This window comes from Nicotiana tabacum, chromosome 3 (assembly GCF_000715075.1).
Source record: "Nicotiana tabacum cultivar K326 chromosome 3, ASM71507v2, whole genome shotgun sequence".
NCBI classification, from domain to species: Eukaryota; Viridiplantae; Streptophyta; class Magnoliopsida; order Solanales; family Solanaceae; genus Nicotiana; species Nicotiana tabacum.
In genome coordinates, this window is record NC_134082.1 from 127,037,956 (window position 1) to 127,059,862 (window position 21,907).

At 40.7% G+C, this 21,907-nt stretch overlaps 1 protein-coding gene across 1 annotated transcript; it reads right to left on the reverse strand.

The window, feature by feature from the left end:
- Positions 1-221: 221 nt before the first annotated feature.
- Positions 222-20,437, reverse strand: LOC142177367 (uncharacterized). The gene is made up of 3 exons (XM_075245849.1): positions 19,291-20,437; positions 19,076-19,221; positions 222-944 (listed from the first exon to the last, which is right to left on the reverse strand). Exons 1-3 carry the CDS (start codon positions 20,435-20,437, stop codon positions 222-224), a joined length of 2,016 nt encoding a protein of 671 aa, XP_075101950.1.
- Between the last annotated feature and the right edge of the window lie 1,470 nt (positions 20,438-21,907).

Here is a 21,907-nt window from a genome sequence, read left to right on the forward strand (position 1 = left end):
CTAGAAATACAAAGGCAATGGCTCTAGGCTGGAATTTGTCCCTGCCAGGTTTGGGAGTAGTGGCAAAGCAGAGGAATCCAAAAGACCTCAAATGATCATAAGTTGGAGGAGTACCATACAGATTCTCAAAGGGAGACATGTTTCCCAAAACAGAAGAAGGCAATCTATTTACAAGGTATGTGGAAGTCAACACACAATCACCCCAATATGTGGTAGGAAGTTTATTGAAACAGGAGAGCTCTAGAAGTTTCTAATAAGTACTTATGTTTCCTTTCAACCACCCCATTTTGTTGTGGAGTATGTGGGACAGTTGTTTGATGTAGAATGTCATGGTCAGCAAAGAATTGTTTGGCTTTATTACTACTGCCTAACTCATAAGCATTATCTGATATGAAAGATTGAATTGAAGAATGGAAATGGACTTTAGCCTTAAGGGTGAATGCTTTTAAGACAGAGAAAGCACTAGCTTTGCATGAAAGCAAATAAGTCCAAGTTACTTTAGTGAAATCATCAACTAAGGTGAGGAAATAACTGAAACCATTATATGTTATTGTGTGGTAAGGACCCCAGACATCAATATGAACTAATTGAAAAGGGGCAGTAGTTTTAATGGAACTGTCAGAGAAAAGTAATCTTTGTTGCCTAGCCATGAGGCAAATAGAACAAGGTTGTTTGGAATTAATTTTACCAGAAAGAAAAGGAATGGATGTCATTCTATTGTAAGGCATATATCCTAATCTTTGATGCCAAACTAAATCCATTTTATTAGTAGTAGAAAATAGAATACAAGAGGGACTGTGGGGTAAGGGATCAACAGAAGTAGTACATGCATTACCAGAAACAGAAGAAGGAACAAAACAAGAAGGTAAAGGCATATCTGGCAAAAGAAAATACAATCCATGAGCCTCTTTACCAATTTCCAATGGCCTCTTCAGAGAAGGGCCCTGTAAAATACAAGAAAAACTAGTAAATATAGCCATACATTGTAATTGAAGTAAGAGTTTGTGAACATAAAGAAGATTGATGTCACGACCCAAGTTCGCCCTCCGTGAACTGTCGTGACTGCACCTAGTCTCTAATACTAGGTAAGCCTAACAATTGCGGAAAAAGAAATAAAATGTGGAAAAACTAATAAAAACTAAAGATAAATAAATATAGAAGCATTTAAGATGTCGCTCGGCATATACTAATACAAGATCTCAAAAACTGAACAACTTCCCAAAACCCGGAATCTCAAGAAATCACAAGCTAAGGATACTACATAGTGCGCTAACTCCAGAATGTCTAAAACAAAGTAAATACAGAAGGGATGTAACTACAAGAGAGAATGGAAAGGGACTCCTCGGTCTGCTGATGCGGCAAATATACCTCGAAGTCTCTGAAGGATCGCCTCGCCTCAAGGATGGTAGGGCTGAGCCGAAGAAACTGGATCTGCACATGAAAAACATACGCATAAAGGGTATGAGTACATCACAGCGGCACTCAGTAAGTGCCAAGCCTAACCTCGGTCGAGTAGTGACGAGGAAGGTGAGGGCCCTACTGATTATAGCTGAAAATGAGGTAAAAATAGTATAGAATACGACAATATAATTAAATGCTAACAGTATAAAGTAACATATGATAATAAGAATAACAACAAATACAACATAGAGAAAATTACAGATAAGAACGTAACTCCACTAAGAGATAGTAACTGGGGATCTCCCAGGATACCATTCTGTAGTCCTCAAATGTAAATATCTAGTGGATCTCCCGGGTGTCATCCTGTAGTCCAACTCATAATGTGTGGGGATCTACCGGAATCCCAATCCATAGTCCCAAATGTAAATACCCAGTACTGGGGGAATCTACCGGGTGCAGTACCATAGTTCCAATATAAATATGTAGGGGGATTTACCAGAATACAAATCCGTAGTCCCAAAATAAACATGCAGGGGGATCTCCCAGGATACCGTCCTGTAGTACCGAAGTAAACACACAGCAGCAACACGAAGGATATTCAGTTAAATCAAAATTTCATACCAAGGTAAACAAGTATTTCCAACCTAGCATGCTGCACAGAATTCAAATAAATCAGTTTGAGCAATTAAGGCAATTAAGTCTATTAGGCATGCTTTCATAAGCTAACAATAGGCTTAAATTGCAAGTAGTATAAACAGGGGAGAAAACACAGCTATAGATACGTAATAAAAATAGGATTTTCAACAATTAGCACATGTACGTACTCGTCAACTCACGTACATGGCATTTCATATATCAAGAACACCAAATCCTAAGGGGAGTTCCCCCACAAGGTTAGGCAAGCCACTTACCTCGAACCGGCTCAAAAATCAACCCGAAATCACGCTCTTGCCACGAGTACTCGACTCCAAATGGCCCAAATCTAATCAAATTAATTGCATAATGTAAATATAACTTTAAGTAACTAATTCCACTAATTAGTTCGAAGCCAACATGCAAAATTAAGAAAATTGCCCAAAAAGTCCTCCGGGCCCACGTCTCGGAATTGGGTAAAAGTTACAGATTATGAACCCTCATTTACTCACGAGTCTAACCATATCAGAATTATCCAAATTTCCCCAAATTCTCACCCCAAATCTAAAATTAGATGATGAATTCATATTTAGATTAATGGGTTATAAGCAAAAGGGAGTTAAGAATCATTACCCGCAAACTCCCTCCGAAAATCTCTCCAGAATTCGTCTCCTACCGAGCTCCCAATTCAATTTTGTGATATGAATTCAAAACCCTCGATTTTGAACTTTTTGTTCTGCCCAGACGCGACCTTAATCACGATCGCGAAAACTCCCATGCAATCGCGAAAAGCAACTTGGTTGGCTCCCAGATTTACTCTACGCGAATGCGATGCTCCTTACTCGAACGCGATGCTTCCGCTGCTCAGCTCTATGAAATCGCAGTTGAACTCACGCGATCGCGAAGAGAAAACTTCCACTCCTCAGCTGCCCCCACTTCTTCCTCTTCGCGAACGCGGCGTAGCCCACGCGTTCGCGATTCAACTTTTGCTAATACTACGCATTCGCACTCCCTTGCCCGCGATCGCGTAGAAAAAATATCCCCTCTGCCTCATCTAAGCCTTTGCGATCGCGAGCCTCCTCGCATGATTGCGATGAAGAGAAGTCTGCAACAAATACCAGCAAAAATTTAATCCTTCTCCAAGTCCAAAAATGGTCCGTTGGGCATCCGAAACACACCCGAGGCCTCCGGGATCTCAACCACACATGTCAACCAATCCTAAAACATCATTAAAACTTGTTCCAACCTTCGGAACGCTGAAAACAACATCAAAACACCAATTTAGCATCGGATTCAAGCCTAAGAACTCCAAAAACTCTCAAATTACACTTTCGATCAAAAAGTCTATCAAACCTCGCCTGAATGTCCTGAACTTTTGCAAGCACGTCACATTCAACACTACATAGCTACTTCAACTTCCAGAATTCCATTCCGACCCCGATATCAAAATCTCACTATCGAACCGAAAATTTTAAAAATTCAACTTTCGGCATTTCAAGCCTAAGTAAGTTACGGACCTCCAAAACACAATCCGAACATGCCCCTACGTCCGAAATCACCCAACGACGCTAACGGAACTAGCAGAATTCCATTCCGAGGCCATCTTCACACTACTGCGACTACAGTCCAAATTTTTAAAGCTTAAGCTCTCCTTTAGGGACTAAGTGTCCCAAAATACTCTGAAACTCAAAACAAATTATCCCGACAAATCACAATAGCAGAAACAAACACAGAGAAAGCAGTTAATAGGGGATCAGAGCATTAATTCTTAAAATGACCGACCGGGTCGTTACATCCTCCTACACTTAAACATTTGTTTGCTCTTGAACGAGCATAGAGACATACCTAAAGTAGTGAAAAGATGAGGGTAACGGCTGCACATATCCTGCTCGGTCTCCCAAGTTGCCCCCTCGACCGGCTGACCCCGCCACTGAACCTTCACTGATGCAATGTTCTTTGACCTTAGCTTTCAAACCTGCCTATCCAATATCGCCACTGGCTCCTCAACATAAGATAGATCCTTGTCCAATTGGATTGAACTAAAATCCAACACGTGCGACGGATTACCATGATACTTTCGAAGCATCAAAACATGGAAAACCGGATGAACTCCTGCCAATCTGGGAGGTAAGGCAAGCTCATAAGCAATCTCCCCTACACGCTGCAATATATCAAAGGGACTAATTAACCTCGAACTCAATTTTCCTTTCTTCCCAAATCTCATAACGTCCTTCATAGGTGAAACCCCAAGTAGAACCCGCTCTCTAACCATATTGGAAACATCACGAACCTTCCGGTCCGCGTAACTCTTCTGTCTGGACTGGGCTGTATGGAGTCTATCCTGAATCACCTTAACCTTCTCCAAAGAATCTTGAACCAAGTCAGTGCCCAATAATCTAGCCTCACCCGGCTCAAACCAACCCACCAAGGATCTACACTGCCTACCATATAAAGCCTCATACGGTGCTATCCGAATGTTGGGCTGATAGGTGTTGTTATAGGCAAACTCTGCTAGTGGCAAGAACTGATCCTAAGAAACTCCAAACTCCATCAAACATGCACAGAGCATATCCTTAAGAATCTGAATAGTGCGCTCGGATTATCTGTTTGTCTGGGGTGAAATGTTGTACTCAACTCCACTCGAGTACCCAACTCATGCTATACAACCCTTTAGAACTGTGATGTGAATTGCGTACCTCTATATGAAATGATGGAAACTGGAATACCATGTAGACGAAAATTCTCCCGAATATAAATCTCTGTCAATAGCTCCGAAGAATAGGTGGTACACACAGGAATAAAGTGCGCGGACTCGATCAGCTGATCCACAATCACCCAAATGGCATCGAACTTTCTCAAAGTTCGTGGGATCCCAACTACGAAGTCCATGGTAATCCGCTCCCACTTCCACTCCATAATCTCTATCTAGTGAAGCAACCCACCTGGTCTCTGGTGCTCGTACTTCACCTGCTGACAATTGAGCATCGAGCTACAAACCTAACTGTCACGCCCCGAAATCCGAGGAGCGCGACCGGCACTTGACCGGGTAGCCCCGGCCAAGCGGACCTGGGTGCCTTTCCTATTCCACGTGTCACCCCACATTTTTCATTGTCCATTACTCAAGGAAAATAGTCATTTGTAAATTAAAACACCCTTTTTACAAAACGTACATAGCCACTTAATGACGTTTACAACTTACATCGCCCCATATAAAAAATACATATTTACATAAGTTCGCAACCCACATTTACTGTCTACGGAGCCTCTAAGGATACAAAGGATGATACGATACTTGCCGGCAACAAGGCTCCGGCTATACCTTACAAAAATACCATAATAAGACTCCGGGAAGAAAGGCGGCATGAGCCACGCAAGGCCCCGAGAGGAAAAGGGCTCACCAATGCTTCTAGAGGAAAGTGAAGGGGAGCTACGGACGGTGGACTGGAGTACCTGCTATGGATCCACCTACAATCATAACACGAATGTAGCGCCCCCGGCAAAAGGGACGTCAGTACATTTGAATTATACTGGTATGTATGAACAAACTTGACCTGAGTAAACTCAACCATACACAAAACATAAGTAACAAGTAGTAATGAAATCACCAATCAAATACACCTGAAAGAAAACAATCAAACTAAACAAGTTACAAACTCTCCATTTCCCCTTCAACATTTTCATATCAATGATTTCAACAATTTTTTTATATTTTCATTTCAATAGTGATTTCGATCGCTTTCCATACTTATTACCTCGGTCACCCTTATTACCTCGGCCACCCTTATTACCTCGGCCACCCTTATCACCACAACCCACACCTTATTACTTCGTGTTGCGGCGCGCAACCCGATCCCACCGTACAATCACAATTCACAAACAACACAACAACAACAACAATAGTTCACAAAGAACAACCACAACAATTTCTCAAAGAACAATAACAACAATTTCTCAAAGAATTTCCACAACCATCAATACTATTTCCATCATGTTCAACAACTCGTATGCATTTTATATCACCGCGATAATTGCCAATACAAGCCATGTATGTTATTACCACAATTGTTCCAAGTTCATCATTCACGATTTCCTTCTATCATTTGTTTCTCAACTCTTACCACATAACACATTCACAACCACACATTTGGTTTATTTCCAATTACGGACACCATTATATCAGGTGTTTAATCACGAACAATCAAATCATACCAAACACAGTAATTCCACAAGTAATTCACGTAGATATTACATACCAGATATTCGTGCACCAAACAAAGTGACTTTACAATGGTCAAAGTTAGCCATACGTACCTCCTTTTAGCTTTCCTTAAGTTACTACGATATTCCGGAAATTCTAGCAATCCCAATCTACTTGAGACACAACAAAATTAACACAAATTAGGAAGGTATTCATGGTTTCAGCTTATTGGAGCATTTTATCAAATACTAGTTGAGCATCTTAAATATTAACTTCCTTTTACAAGATTTCCTTCATTTCCCAACCCAATCTTTACCTATTTATGTTCATCAATCTTCCCACAACCCTATTTGCACATGCATGCATACATAATACTATTATACCAAGAATCGTACCTCAATGATCCATCTCACAATCTCTACAATACCAATACAACCTAGGTTAGACACTCATGGCTCCCAATAACCATCCCATGAGTTCTAATGTGTATATCATACATACATAATCACCATAGAGTAGTTAGAGATGATAGACATACCTCTTGTAGTAAGAATTTTTAAGAATCCCCACTTTTGGTGTTCTTGAAAAATTCAAGGATTTGAAGGAAGATCTAAGGATTTTCAAGATTAATCCTTGTTAATATAAGTGTTTAGGAGTAGTAATCAACTCAAAATACTCCAAAAACCTTACCTTGGATCATAGGAACGAAGTATGGGACGGATTCCCCCTTGTTAGAGCAAGCCCTTGCTCAAAAATGACTTAGGGACTCTTCCTCTTAGGGTATTTAGAGACCTGATACTAGCGCGGCCGTGCATCTGGGCGCGCTAGTTTGCCCAGTGTTCTATCTTGGCCGCGTATATTTTAGCGCGGGCGCGCATTTGGGCGTGCTAGTGACACATGCCAAGTAAAATGGTCATAACTTTCTGTATACACCTCCAAATAACGAACGGTTTGTTGCGTTGGAAACTAGACTCAAAGGGATTTAATTGGATGGGTTATGAGTCACACAACTCCTTGTATAACGGTAGATATGAGCGTCCAAAGTGAGGTCTTGTGCGCACTCATTTACAACTTTCGTCTATTATGAAATTTTCCAACTTGGCTTAGACTTAGGCCTCTCCTTAGACCCCAATTCACTTCTAATATGACTTATACACTTATTAACATGTCCAATTGATATCCATTCTATCATAGATCCTCATTTGCACACAAAAGAAAATAATTAGCCTACCTTGGCACGACGAAATCTTAAGTTACTTGAAAAAAAAATCCGGGGCCTTACATTCTCCCCCCCTTAGGATCATTCGTACTCGAATGAGGATTCAGGTTCATTCATTAGCCATCCTTATGTAACTCCAGCTTGTTCACATCATCAAATATATCAACAGCCCCGCATTTGGCTAACTCCCTAAATTTTCGAAAATTTCGCCAGAGTTTCCTTTGTAATTAGGCCTATCTACCTGTTAGAGAGCCCCCGAAACATATTTCCAAGTACCATTACACAGTTTCTGTCATCCCTACAACTGGTATACAATTCATTACCTCAACAACTTATACATATTCATACACTTTAAACAACTTGCACTTAGCTCATTCTCTTTACATCGCAAATTGCACATGGTTCAACCAATGTCATTTACTGCACAAAACTGGGTTACTTCAACGAGCCCCATACAATTCAATCACTTTAACATGTCAAAAACGCTTCAATTAATCATTTACCTCAAGGGTTGCACATTACCCTAATAGCATCAACATTTCCAATTTGGCACACATTAAGAAGTTACAACAATAAGGCAATTTGGGGAAAATGGGGTGCCTTGCACAAATCTGAACACTACCTCAAATTGCTTAAAGACAACCGTTCGCACGATCCCTATTAGACTTGTTCGAACAGATGGGGATATTTCTCTTTCATTTCTTTTTCCGATTCCCATGTGGCTTCCTCGACTTGTTGACTTCGCCACAATACTTTAACTGAAGCAATTCCCTTGTTCCTCAATTTTCAAACTTGCCTATCAAGTGGCAAATGGGATTTCTTCATATAACATCTCTTCACTAACCTCGATAGTTTCAACAGGCACAATAGCGGATGGATTTCCCACTACTTTATTTAACATAGACACATGGAATACCGGATGTACTAATGACATCTCAAGGGGCAATTCCAGCCTATAAGCCACCTGTCCTATCCTTTGAGCGATCTGATATGGCCCGACGTACCTTGGGCTCAATTTCCCTTTCTCTCCAAATCGCATGACTCCATTCATGGGAGATACTTTCAAGAACACTCAATCATCTACTTGGAATTCCAATTCTCTTTGACGCACGTCTGCATAGGATTTCTGACGACTCTGAGCAGTTTTCATCCTCTCCTGAATGACTTTAATTTTTTCCATAGCCTGATGCACAAGATCTAGCCCTAACAGTTCTTCTTCACCAACCTCGAACCATCCAATCGGAGATCTACACCTCCTTCCATACAATGCCTCAAATGGGGCTATCTGAACACTAGCATGAAAGTTGTTATTGTAAGCAAACTCGACAAGCGGCAAATGGTCATCCCGACTACCTTTGAAACCTAGAACACAAGCTCGCAACATATCTTCGAGCATCTGAATAGTCCGCTCTGCCTGCCCATCAGTTTGTGGATAAAAGTCTATACTAAGATTTACTTGAGTACCCAAACCTTGCTGAAATTTCTTCCAAAAGTTTGTCGTGAATTGAGCCTCTCGATCGGAAATGATTTAGGCTAGAGTGCCATGCAACCTGTCTATTTCTTTGATATACAGTTGAGCATACTGCTCCACCACAAGTGACGATTCAGCCCTATTTTGCACATTTTCCCTACCTTCATTAGACTTTACAAGACAAACTTTCAAACTAGCCACTAGTGAACCTCCATGGCCAACTACCTTTGACATATCGCCCAGTGAGCTAAACTACCCATAGATTTTTGGCTAAGAGCATCCGCCATGATATTGGCCTTTCTCGGGTGATAGGGAATCTCAATGTCATAGTCCTTGACTAACCCGAGCCATCCTCTCTGTCTCAGATTCAACTCCTTTTGCTTGAAAATATATTGAGGCGTTTGTGGTCCGTAAATACATCAACGTGGACCCCATACACATAATGTCACCAAATCTTTACACAAAAACTACCGCCACAAGTTCTAAGTCATGTGCTGCATGGTTCTTTCCATGATTCTTGAGTTGCCTAGAGGCATAACTATCACCTTTACATGTTGCATCATTAGTGAAACATCTTTATCACATTTCTCTTACATATGACCTCCTAGGATTTTTGAGTTCTTCAATAATTTCCTTGATATGGTTACAATCTTCTATGAATACTTGCAACTTGCTCTTCCAAATTCTCAACAAAAGACATTACTGGATGAGTTTTCTTGTATGACCTTTTATTTCAAAGAAATCATATCTTCTAGCCTTCGCACACACCTTCACATCATCGACATGCACGACATTGCATCAAATGTAATGTAACACTGTGCTCAGACCTTTCCTATACAACATTTTCCCTCCTTACATGACTTATAGAATTTAAGAAACCACTCCACTTTCCCTTGTGAATATTTTCATGATCTCTCTTTACTGTTCAACACCACCCAAAACACATATCAACACCCTTCATACACATTCAATTCAGAAAGCGCCACTGACCCGAACAATATATGTTGGTATCATCTTTTCTTTCTAACTGGAATATTCATTCCCATTCTATTTTGCTCATACTGCATAATTGATAGCCTTATTTTGCCACACACTTGTCTACCTCCCGTCAATTTGTAATATCATTGTGCCTGATTTAATGAGCTTATCATACCACAACTTCACCACCAGTAGTCTCACTTTCCATTGTATATAGACATGAACTGTCTCTAGATCCTTTAGTTGATATTCGATGTCACCCAAGTCGGTTGCATTACGGTTAGTCCTTTATACCTTTCATTAACACTTATACGCTAAGCGAGTCCACCATTCTGATACAAGATATTTTATGATACCCGTGATCATCTCAATTTATAGGTTTTCTCCGCATTTCGTCTCACCTCATTCTTCCTAGATAGTGAATAGCCATGCATTCTTCCATATGTTACGTGGTCTTTTCCCTTAGTTATTTCATCCCGCTCACCTCTTAACTCTTGTTAGGATATACGTGGGAAAGTGTGTTCATCCGCACATCACTTAACACTTCTTTGCTTGTAAGATTCTTTAGAGGCCCTCCATCAAGTCCAAATACTCTCATGGGTTATTATAGCATCACATTTATTTCTCCCACTCGTTTCGCCTTTCTTAACATCTTGAAACTTTGGTTGAATCGCAATTCCATGATTAACTCATTCTAAAAACTTGCAAAGCTTTCACCTTTGATCTATAGTACTTACTTGGGATGCATTGTCCCTAGACCTCTAACAAGTATAGAACACCTTTACAAACCTACTCTTAGTTTCTAGGATCGTTGGCCTTATCATTCACATTGCCATGTATGAAGAATTCACCTTTCTTAACCTTCCACCTTTTTGGGGGTACTAGTGGTCTATCATTAGCATATCCCTTCAGATAATCACATTATCCATTATCACTTTTCTAGACTACGCATGTCTTCAACAAAATATTCAAACATCAAAGCTACATGGTCTTACTCTTGTTTCATTATATTTAAGTGGCCTCACTATGGCCCTTCCTCCCCCACTTGAGGCGAATGTCCCGGATTTTTGATACAAGTCTTGAATTTAGCAACTTCATGGACATATGTCTCATTTCTCTATCCCTCGCATATATGTTCAACTATTAGAGAGATTGAAGTCACAATGGTATTAACCTCATAAGTTATCTACTCTTATTCAGCCACACGGGTTTTGGGATTCCAGTTCCTCATATCAATATCCTTTAGGAGTGTAACACATTTTCATACACTTATGAGATTCTTATAACATTCATAGCACAAGGGTCTTCTCATTATGGGTTCAATTGACTCTCATTCCATGACTTCTTGTCTCCCTTGAGAGACCTACATGTTTGTCATTACTCTCCTGGTCATGCCTTACATATATCACATGCTTATACAACCAATTTTTTTCTTTTACACCTTAGGATCATTTACATACTTCTCACACTATCCACATGTGCTATATAAGCTCGCGTCTCATTTATCAAGTCAATGTCTCTTTGGAGGTGGTAATCTTCTTCTTTTTTTAACACTTTTCTCGAATAAAGTATGCTTCTGGTACTATGTACGTATCTCATATATTCGTACCATTCGTTCAACACGATACATGTGCCATCTCCTTATTATTCAGGCCTTTGCCTATTTGTCATGTCATATGACAACATTACTTCGAATAGACGAAAGAGCGTTTGAACTTATCTTGAATCTTAAAGCACGTGTTAGAAGACAATCTCATAGTCAAGCTCTATCGCACGATTTGGAGTGTTGAAGAAGGGTAACATTCCTAAATGTCCATGTAGCCTCCAACTTATAGATGTGGTCGACAACACACCGATAAGAAAAACTCTACTAGACACGGCTCCGAGACATCCTAAGACACTTTAAAACCTTAGGCTCTAATACCAAGTTTGTCACGCCCCGAAATCCGAGGAGCGCGACCGGCACTCGACCGGGTAGCCCCGGCCAAGCGGACCTGGGTGCCTTTCCTATTCCACGTGTCACCCCGCATTTTTCATTGTCCATTACTCAAGGAAAATAGTCATTTGTAAATTAAAACACCCTTTTTACAAAACATACATAGCCACTTAATGAAGTTTACAACTTACATCGCCCCATATACAAAATACATATTTACATAAGTTTGCAACCCACATTTACTGTCTACGGAGCCTCTAAGGATACAAAGGATGATACAATACTTGCCAGCAACAAGGCTCCGGCTATACCTTACACAAATACCATAATAAGACTCCGGGAAGAAAGGCGGCATGAGCCAAGCAAGGCCTCGAGAGGAAAAGGGCTCACCAATGCTTTTGGAGGAAAGTGAAGGGGAGCTACGGGCGGTGGACTGGAGTACCTTCTATGTATCCACCTACAATCATAACACGAATGTAGCGCCCCCGACAAAAGGGACGTCAGTACATTTGAATTGTACTGGTATGTATGAACAAACTTGCCCTGAGTAAACTCAACCATACACAAAACACAAGTAACAAGTAGTAATGAAATCACCAATCAAATACACCTGAAAGAAAACAATCAAGCCAAACAAGTTACAAACTCTCCATTTCCCCTTCAACATTTTCATATCAATGATTTCACAATTTTCTCATATTTTCATTTCAATAGTGATTTCGATCACTTTCCATCCTTATATTACCTCGGCCACCCTTATTACCTCGGCCACCCTTATCACCACAACCCACACCTTATTACTTCGTGTTGCGGCGCGCAACCCGATCCCACCGTACAATCACAATTCACAAACAACACAACAATAACAACAATAGTTCACAAAGAACAACCACAACAATTTCTCAAAGAACAATAACAACAATTTCTCAAAGAATTTCCACAACTATCAATACTATTTCCATCATGTTCAACAACTCGTATACATTTTATATCACCGCGATAATTGCCAATACAAGCCATGTATGTTATTACCACAATTGTTCCAAGTTCATCATTCACGATTTCCTTCTATCATTTGTTTCTCAACTCTTACCACATAACATATTCACAACCACACATTTGGTTTATTGCCAATTACGGACACCATTATATCAGGAGATTTAACCACGAACAATCAAATCATACCAAACACAGTAATTCCACAAGTAATTCACGTAGATATTACATACCAGATATTCGTTCACCAAACAAAGTGACTTTACAAAGGTCAAAGTTAGCCATACGTACCTCGTTTTAGCTTTCCTTAAGTTACTACGATATTCTGGAAATTCTAGCAATCCCAATCTACTTGAGACATAACAAAATTAACACCAATTAGGAAGGTATTTATGGTTTCAGCTTATTGGAGCATTTTATCAAATACTAGTTGAGCATCTTAAATATTAACTTCCTTTTACAAGATTTCCTTCATTCCCCAACCCAATCTTTACCTATTTATGTTCATCAATCTTCCCACAACCCTATTTGCACATGCATGCATACATAATACTATTATACCAAGAATCGTACCTCAATGACCCATCTCACAATCTCTACAATACCAACACAACCTAGGTTAGACACTCATGGCTCCCAATCACCATCCCATGAGTTCTAATGTGTATATCATACATAAATAATCACCATAGAGTAGTTAGAGATGATAGACATACCTCTTGTAGTAAGAATTTTTAAGAATCCCCACTTTTGGTGTTCTTGAAAAATTCAAGGATTTGAAGGAAGATCTAAGGATTTTCAAGATTAATCCTTGTTAATATAAGTGTTTAGGAGTAGTAATCAACTCAAAATACTCCAAAAATCTTACCTTGGATCATAGGAACGAAGTATGGGACGGATCCCCCCTTGTTAGAGCAAGCCCTTGCTCAAAAATGACTTAGGGACTCTTCTTACCCGGTCTTAGGGTATTTAGAGACCTGATACTAGCGCGGCCGCGCATCTGGGCGCGCTAGTTTGCCCAGTGTTCTGTCTTGGCCGCGCATATTTTAGCGCGGGCGCGCATCTGGGCGCGCTAGTGACACATGCCCAGTAAAATGGTCATAACTTTTTGTATACACCTCCAAATAATGAACGGTTTATTGCGTTGGAAACTAGACTCAAAGAGATTTAATTTGATGGGTTGTGAGTCACACAAATCCTTGTATAACGGGAGATATGAGCATCCAAAGTAAGGTCTTGTGCGCACTCATTTACAACTTTCGTCTATTATGAAATTTTCCAACTTAGCTTAGACTTAGGCCTCTCCTTAGACCCCAATTCACTCCTAATATGACTTATACACTTATTAACATATCCAATTGATATTCATTCTATCCTAGATCCTCATTTGCACACAAAATAAAATAATTAGCCTACCTTGGCACGACGAAATCTTAAGTTACTTGAAAAAAAAAAATTCCGGGACCTTACACTAACTATATCTTTCTTTATCCTCCTCCACCCATAGTGTTGCCTCAAATCCTGGTACATCTTCGCGCCATCCAGATAAATAGAATACCGCGAACTATGGGCATCCTCTAGAATCAACTCCCAAAGCCCTTCAACATTGGGTAAACAAATCCGACCCTGCATCCTCAATACCCCGACATCACCAACAGTCACATCTCTAGCATCGCCATGCAGAACTTTGTCCTTGAGGAAAAGATGACGCTCCTGAATACAATCAAACAAGGAAGACCGAGAAACCACGCAAGTTAGAACCTGACTGGGCTCCGAAAGATCCAATCTCACAAATTGGCTGGCTAAGGCCTGAACATCCATCGCCATGGGCCTCTCTACTACTGGTAAATAAGCCAAACTCCCCAAACTCTCTTCTCGGCGACTCAAAGCATCGGCCACCACATTGGCCTTGCCCGGGTGATACAAGATAGTGATATCATAGTCCTTCAGCAGCTCTAACCACCTTCTCTGATGTAAATTAAGGTCCTTCTGCTTGAATAGATGCTGCAAACTCCAGTGATCAGTATAAATCTCACAAGGCACACCGTACAAATAATGACGCTAGAGCTTCAAGGCGTGAACAATAGCAGCTAACTCGAGATCATGGACAAGATAATTCTTCTCATGTACCTTCAACTGTCTAGACGCGTAGGCAATCACCCTACCATCCGGCATTAATACCGCTCCAAGTCCAATCCTCGAGTCATCACAATAGACAATATAAGACCCCAAACCTGTAGTCAATATCAAAACTGGGGCCGTAGTCAAAGCTATCTTGAGCTTCTAAAAGCTCACCTCACACTATTTCGTCCACTGGAATAGAGCACCCTTCTGGGTCAACCTGGTCATAGGTGTTGCAATTGATGAAAACTCCCGGCAAGCCAAGAAAACTACGGATCTCTATAGCTGAGGATGGTCTGGGCCAACTCTACACTTCTTTCACATTCTTCGGATCCACCTGAATACCCTCACTCGATACCATGTGGTCTAAGAATGCCATGGAATCCAACCAAAACTCACATTTTGAGAACTTTGCATATAACTTTTTTCCCTCAAAGTCTGAAGCACTGTCCTCAGGTGCTGCTCATGATCTTCCCGACTACGGGAGTATACCAAAATATCATCAATAAATACAATGATGAATGAGTCAAGATATGGCCGAAACACACTGTGCATCAAATGCATAAAGGCTGCTGGGGCATTGGTCAGTCCAAATGACATAACAAGGAACTCGTAATGACCATACCGAGTCCTGAAAGCAGTTTTCGGGATAGTTGGTTCCCAAATCTTCAACTGATGGTAACTTGAACACAAGTCAATCTTAGAAAACACTCGTGCACCCTGTAGCTGGTAAAACAAATCATCACTATGAGGCAAAGGATAACGGTTCTTCACTGTAACTTTGTTCAACAGACGATAATCAATGCACATACGCATAGAACTATCCTTCTTCTTTATAAACAAGACAGGAGCACCCTAAGGTGATACACTGGGCTGAATAAAACCCTTACCAATCAATTCCTATAACTGATCCTTCAACTCCTTCAACTTAGGAGGGGTCATACGATACGAAGGAATAGAAATGGGTTGAGTGTCATCAATGCCAAAATCAATATCTCTATCGGGCGGCATGCCCAGAAGTTCAGCTGCAAACACATCAGGAAAATCCCATACTACTAGGACTGAATCAACTATAGGGGTATCAATACTGACATCTCTCACATAAGCTAGATATCTAAGGTATGAAATAACTCTTTTTGTAGTATGATCTAAGGTACCCCTTCACTCTACTCGCGGTACACCTGGCATAGCCAGCGTCACAGTTTTGGCGTGACAATCAAGAATAGCATAATATGGTGATAACCAGCCTATGCCCAAGATAACATCAAAATCTACCATACTGAGTAATAATAAATCAGCTCTGGTCTCAAAACTACTAAGAGCAACCACACGCAACCGTTAAATGCGGTCCACAATAAGGGAATCTTCCACAGGAGTATAAACATAAACAGGGGAACTCAAAGAATCCTAAGAAACACCCAAATACGGGGCAAAATAAGAAGACACATAAGAATAGGTGGAGCCTGGATCAAATAAAACTGATGCATCTCTATGACAAACCAGGACAATACATGTGATGGTAGAATCGAAGGCGACAGCCTTGTGTACGGACAGGAAGAGCATAATATCTGGCCTAGCCTCCTATTTTAGGGCGACCTCTACCTCCCAGACCTCTACCTCTTGCTGGCTGAGCAGGTAGGGTAGCAACTGGAGCTTTAACCACAGCCTGAGAACTCTGCGAGGCATGCTGTGACTGAGAAATCTGTGGAGGTGCACCCCTCCTAAGTTTGGGGCAATCCCTCACCATATGGCATGTGTCACCATACTCAAAACAAGCTCTGGGAGGATGTGGCAAATATAAGTGGCTCACGCCATGTTTGCTAGATTGACCACTGAAAGCACCCCGCGTAGGAGGTGCACTAGATACTGGAGGTGCATAATAAGGCTTCTAAGGCCTAGGAGGAGCTGGAATACCACTGGCTGCTGGAAGAGCTAAATGAACAGGGCGACTCGTATAACCCCTACCATGATGAACTACAGCTGGAGCACGGGCACCAGAATAATGGCCCGACTCTCGAGACTTCTTGGCCTCCCTCTCCTCTCTATCCCGAGCATGCATACCCTCCACTTTCCTAGAAATACTCACCACCTACTGATAAGAAATATCCATCTCCAACTCACGAGCCATGCTAGACCTGATGCTGGGAATGAGGCCCTTAATAAACTAGTGAACCCTCTCGCAAACAGTAGCAACCAAAGCTAGTGCATGACTAGACAAGCTAGTGAAACGGACAGCATACTCCGAGACAGTCATAGCACCCTTGCACAAATGCTCAAACTCTGCATGTCATGCGTCCCTAAGGCTTTGAGGAACATACTCTCTCTGGAACATATCTAAAAACTGAGCCCAAGTCAGGGAAACTACCTCATCCAGACTGTCTAACTCATAGGTACGCCACCACTAATATGTGGCTCCTCGAAGCTGGAAGGTAGTGAAAGAAACCCCGCTCGATCCGGATATACCCATGGTACGGAGGATACGGTAGCACTCATCTAGAAATCCTAGAGCATCATCTGATGCTCGACCACTGAATACATGAGGCTTGTACTTCTTAAACCTCTCAAGCCTCGGCTGCTCCTCCTCGGAAGCCGTTGCCCTATCCTCGGGCTGATCTAGGACTACAGGCTGTACAGGAATAATCTCTAGGACCTGATGAAAATGCACTCGCTGCTCAAGAGTGTGGGCAGCGGGAGTCTATGCTCCTCCCCCGGCCTGAGATGTGGCTGCAGCAAGGGAAAGCAATCCTGCCTGAGCCAGAGTGGTATACATGCTCATGAACTATGCAAGAGTCTCCTGAAGAGCTGGAGTAGTAGTAGCAGTGGGCGTATCAAGTGCCTGGACTCTGGCTGGAACTGCTGGTGGCACCTCGGTGACACCTCGCGGGGGTGCTCTGACTGCACCACGTGCACGTCCTCATCCTCTACCCCAGGCCCGACCTTTGATGGCTCCAGTCGGGGGCGCGGGTGCTTGATCATCTATGATAGCACGTGTCCTCATCATCTGTGAGAGAATAGAAGACAAAAGTTTAGAATTGTGATATCAAAATCTCGCACGATAAGGAAATCAAATGAAATGGAATTTTCCTATCAGTTACATAGCCTCTCGTAGATAAGTACAGATGTCTCCGTACCGATCCGCGAGACTTTAATAAATCAGCTTGTGATTCATGACTCCTATGAATCTAGAGCTCTAATACCAATTTGTCACAACCCAAGTTCGCCCTCCGTGAACTATCGTGACAGTACCTAGTCTCTACGACTAGGTAAGCCTAACAATTGCGGAAAAACTAATAAAAACTGAAGATAAGCAAATATAGAAGCGTTTAAAATGCCGCTCGGCATATACTAATACAAAATCTCAAAAATTTAACAACTTCACAAAACTTAGAATCTCATGAAATCACAAGCTAAGGATACTACATAGTGCGCTAACTCCAGAATGTCAAAAAAAAGTAAATACAGAAGGGTTGTAACTACAAGATAAAATGGAAAGGGACTCCTCGGTCTACGGACACGACAGATATACCTCGAAGTCTCTGAAGGATTGCCTCGCCTCAATGATGGAAAGTCTGGGTCGAAGAACCTGGATTTGCACATGAAAAACATGTGCAGAAAGGGCGTGAGTACACCACAGTGGTACTCAGTAAGTGCCAAGCCTAACCTCGGTCGAGTAGTGACGAAGAAGGTCAGGGCCCTACTGATTATAGCTGAAAAATGAGGTAAAAATAGTATAGAATATGACAGTATAATTAAATGCTAAAAATATGAAGTTACACAGGACAATAAGAATGACAACAAATACAACAGAGAGAAAATTATAGATAAGAACGTAAATCCACTCAGAGATAGTAACTGGGGATCTTCCAGGATACCATTCTGTAGTCCTCAAATGTAAATATCTAGTGGATCTCTCGGGTGTCGTCCCGTAGTCCAACTTATAGTGCGTGGGGATCTACCAAAATCCTGATCCGTAGTCCCAAATGTAAATACTCAATACTAGGGGAATCTACCAGTTGGGGATCGGGGCATTAATTCTTAAAATGACCGGTCGAGTCGTTACATTTGAATTGAAAAGAATGAACCAAAAGTACATGATGTAGAATTATATCCTGTCTAAGATACATAGAACCAGTAGAAACCACTTTCACCTTGTAACCATTTGGTAATGTTATTAAGAAAGGAGAAGCTAGAGGTTGAATGTTGTGAAGAAATGTTTGTATGGGTCATGTGATTAGTTGCTCCAAAGTCTAAAATCCAAGGTTTTCTATCTGAATTAAATGATGCAGATAAATAATGAGACAAAGAATGTATTTCCTCTACTAGGAGATATGACACACCTGCAAAGTAAGCATATCCACTGTTGTATGTAGGTGCACTAGCAGCAGGGTACCCAGGAGAGATGTGAGCCTCCTGAAGTAGTGTCATGAGATGACCATACTGCTCTTTACCAAACCCATGGACTGGAGGATCAGGTGACCTGATAGCAGTAGGAGGGTAATTCATATAAGGAACATGAGAGGGTTCCTCCATCTGGACACATGAGGTAGATCTCTTATTCTTGGTGAACTTGAAATCAGGAGGAAATCCATAAAGCCTTTGACATTTCTCTATGTTGTGACCACTCTTCTTATAATACTTGCAAGATACAGATGAAGATGATTGGGGTTTCTTTGAATCAAAATTCACTCTTTGAGAAAATTGTTTATTTGGTTGGAATTGAGTTGATGGTGTAGAAAATGATGTTGAATCCAAGGAGAAACCAGGAGGCACGGGATGGGTCTCTTTTTGACTTTCATCTTGTTGAAGGAGTGAATATACCTTGCTAATTGAAGGATATGGTAACATCATGATAATACTACTTTTAGCAGTTGAATATGACTCATTTAGTCCACTGAGAAATTGAAAAAGATGCTGGTCTTTAATGAACTTTGGTAGAGCACCACATGAACATGATGGTCCAACATATGCAGAGTTCAATTCGTCCCACAAACTTCTCATCTTGGTGAAGTATGTGGCTATATCAGAGGACCCTTGAAAGGTAGAACTAAGTTCTCTCTGAAGTTGAATGTATTTGGACCCATTAGACTGTCCAAATCTGTCATTTATGTCTAACCATACCTCTCTAGCAGTACGGAGACACATGACACTTATGGAAATTTCCATGGTTAAGGAGTTGGTGATCCAGGCCTTTACCATATCATTACATCTTTCCCAGAAAGGGAAATATGGAGAATCAGATAAAGGTTGAGCTATTTTTCCAGTGATTAAACCTAGTTTATTCTTAGCTGAAAGAGAGGTTAACATACTACTTCTCCATATTACAAATCCAGTTCCATTGAAAGGAACTGTAACTAGCTGGATACCAGGACTATCGGAGGGATGTATATAGAGAGGATAAGATGGATCTAGGGTGAATTCATTAAAACCATCAGAACTTGTCGAATCACTTACATGCAAAATCAAATTTTCTACAGTGATACCCATGATTACAGTGAAGAATAAAAAGAACAATATAAGGTACCAAATACATATACTTAACTAGAATCTGACATAGAAGATTCAAAATAACACTTCAACTAGCATGAAATGAGCACAAAAACCCTAGCATGTGAAATCATATACTGAGAAGAGAAAATTTGTACCGATTTTCTTCACAAACTGAAGAAGTAAGGCTTTTTACCAGGAAATTGAAAAAATCAGAGAGAAATCCCCCAATTTCTCATCGCATGAGAAACCCTAGCATGGACGACAAGAAAAATTCTGGTGATGGTTACCATCACAATATAGCAGACAACGAGATAGATCAATTACACCGCTCTGATACTGAATAGGATCAACAATTGAGAGAGAAAATGAAATAGAAAACCCTAGTCTACCATAAGAGAAGGTAGACTAAGAGAGAGAGTTTTATTCTGTATATTCAACAATAAGAATGCTTTACAAAATATCTATATCCCTACTTATATACAATTGGGTCGGGTCCACAATTAAAAGGAAATGTAAAAATGGACTAACTATCTAGAACTCTAATATTTATAATTGGGCCTAAACTAAACAAAATCTATGATGTCCAACACGTTCTTCCCCCATACAGGCGTTCCAGTTCGTTTTAGTGGAGGGGCGCGCTATTTATTTACATCCATTAGTTTGCAAGGGATTTATATAGGGTAAAATATGCTATGCCAGGTGGCAGTCTAAAAGAATGATACATGGAACCTAAAGCAAGGGATAGTCAGAATCGAAGGCAATTGTTCCGTTTGTTAGCGAAAGGTATAACACTCATAAAAAAGCAATAAATACACTATGTCCGGTAGCATTTAATGGAGAATATTCCACAATACTTAATCACTTCCCATTACTAAAGGATATGGCATTCATGCCTAGCGTTACACACTCTCCAATAGCCCTCATAATTGGCATTGAAGAGGGGCTTGATCCTAGGTCCTTATTCCCTAGATGTAACTATAGTGAGATCTATTACCATTGTAAGGGGAAGACACTTTTCTGAGAAACTTATACTATAATCGATTAAAAGCTTTATATAATTTTACTTGCTTGTTCCTTGTTTTCATAATCGTTGTGCCCAGAAGCCCTGCTCCGGGAATTACAATTTTCTATATTGTCCTCATTCAAAGCTAAGTATTGCATATTTCTTTAATTATTATATTATTTCAGGATCGAATAATTTATTTGTGTAGAAGTTACGTATAAATTTAACTATATTGTTTTATGAGTAAGTAGTTTGGCGCCTACCATGGGGCCTAGACAGCTGTTTAATTAATTTGATCCTTGCCTCTTTTACTAACGTGTTTTGATTATTTATCTTAGCAAAAATCATAAGAATTGCAGATAATGGTGTTAACAATACACACAATCCTGAGGTTCAAGGAGACCAGCTTCATTTCGAGGATTCATTCAGTGACACCCACAATAAGGGGAACGATGCCATGCCAA

Bases quoted from the DNA above. Each gene is read 5' to 3' on its own strand.
- LOC142177367 (XM_075245849.1), bottom strand. From the start codon at position 20,437: ATGGGTATCACTGTAGAAAATTTGATTTTGCATGTAAGTGATTCGACA. The intron at 19,222-19,290 runs GTGTGTCATATC...CATTTAATTCAG, and splicing joins TGGATATGCTTACTTTGCAG to ATAGAAAACCTTGGATTTTA. The intron at 945-19,075 runs GTATCTTAGACA...TGTATTTTACAG, and splicing joins GTGGTTTCTACTGGTTCTAT to GGCCCTTCTCTGAAGAGGCC.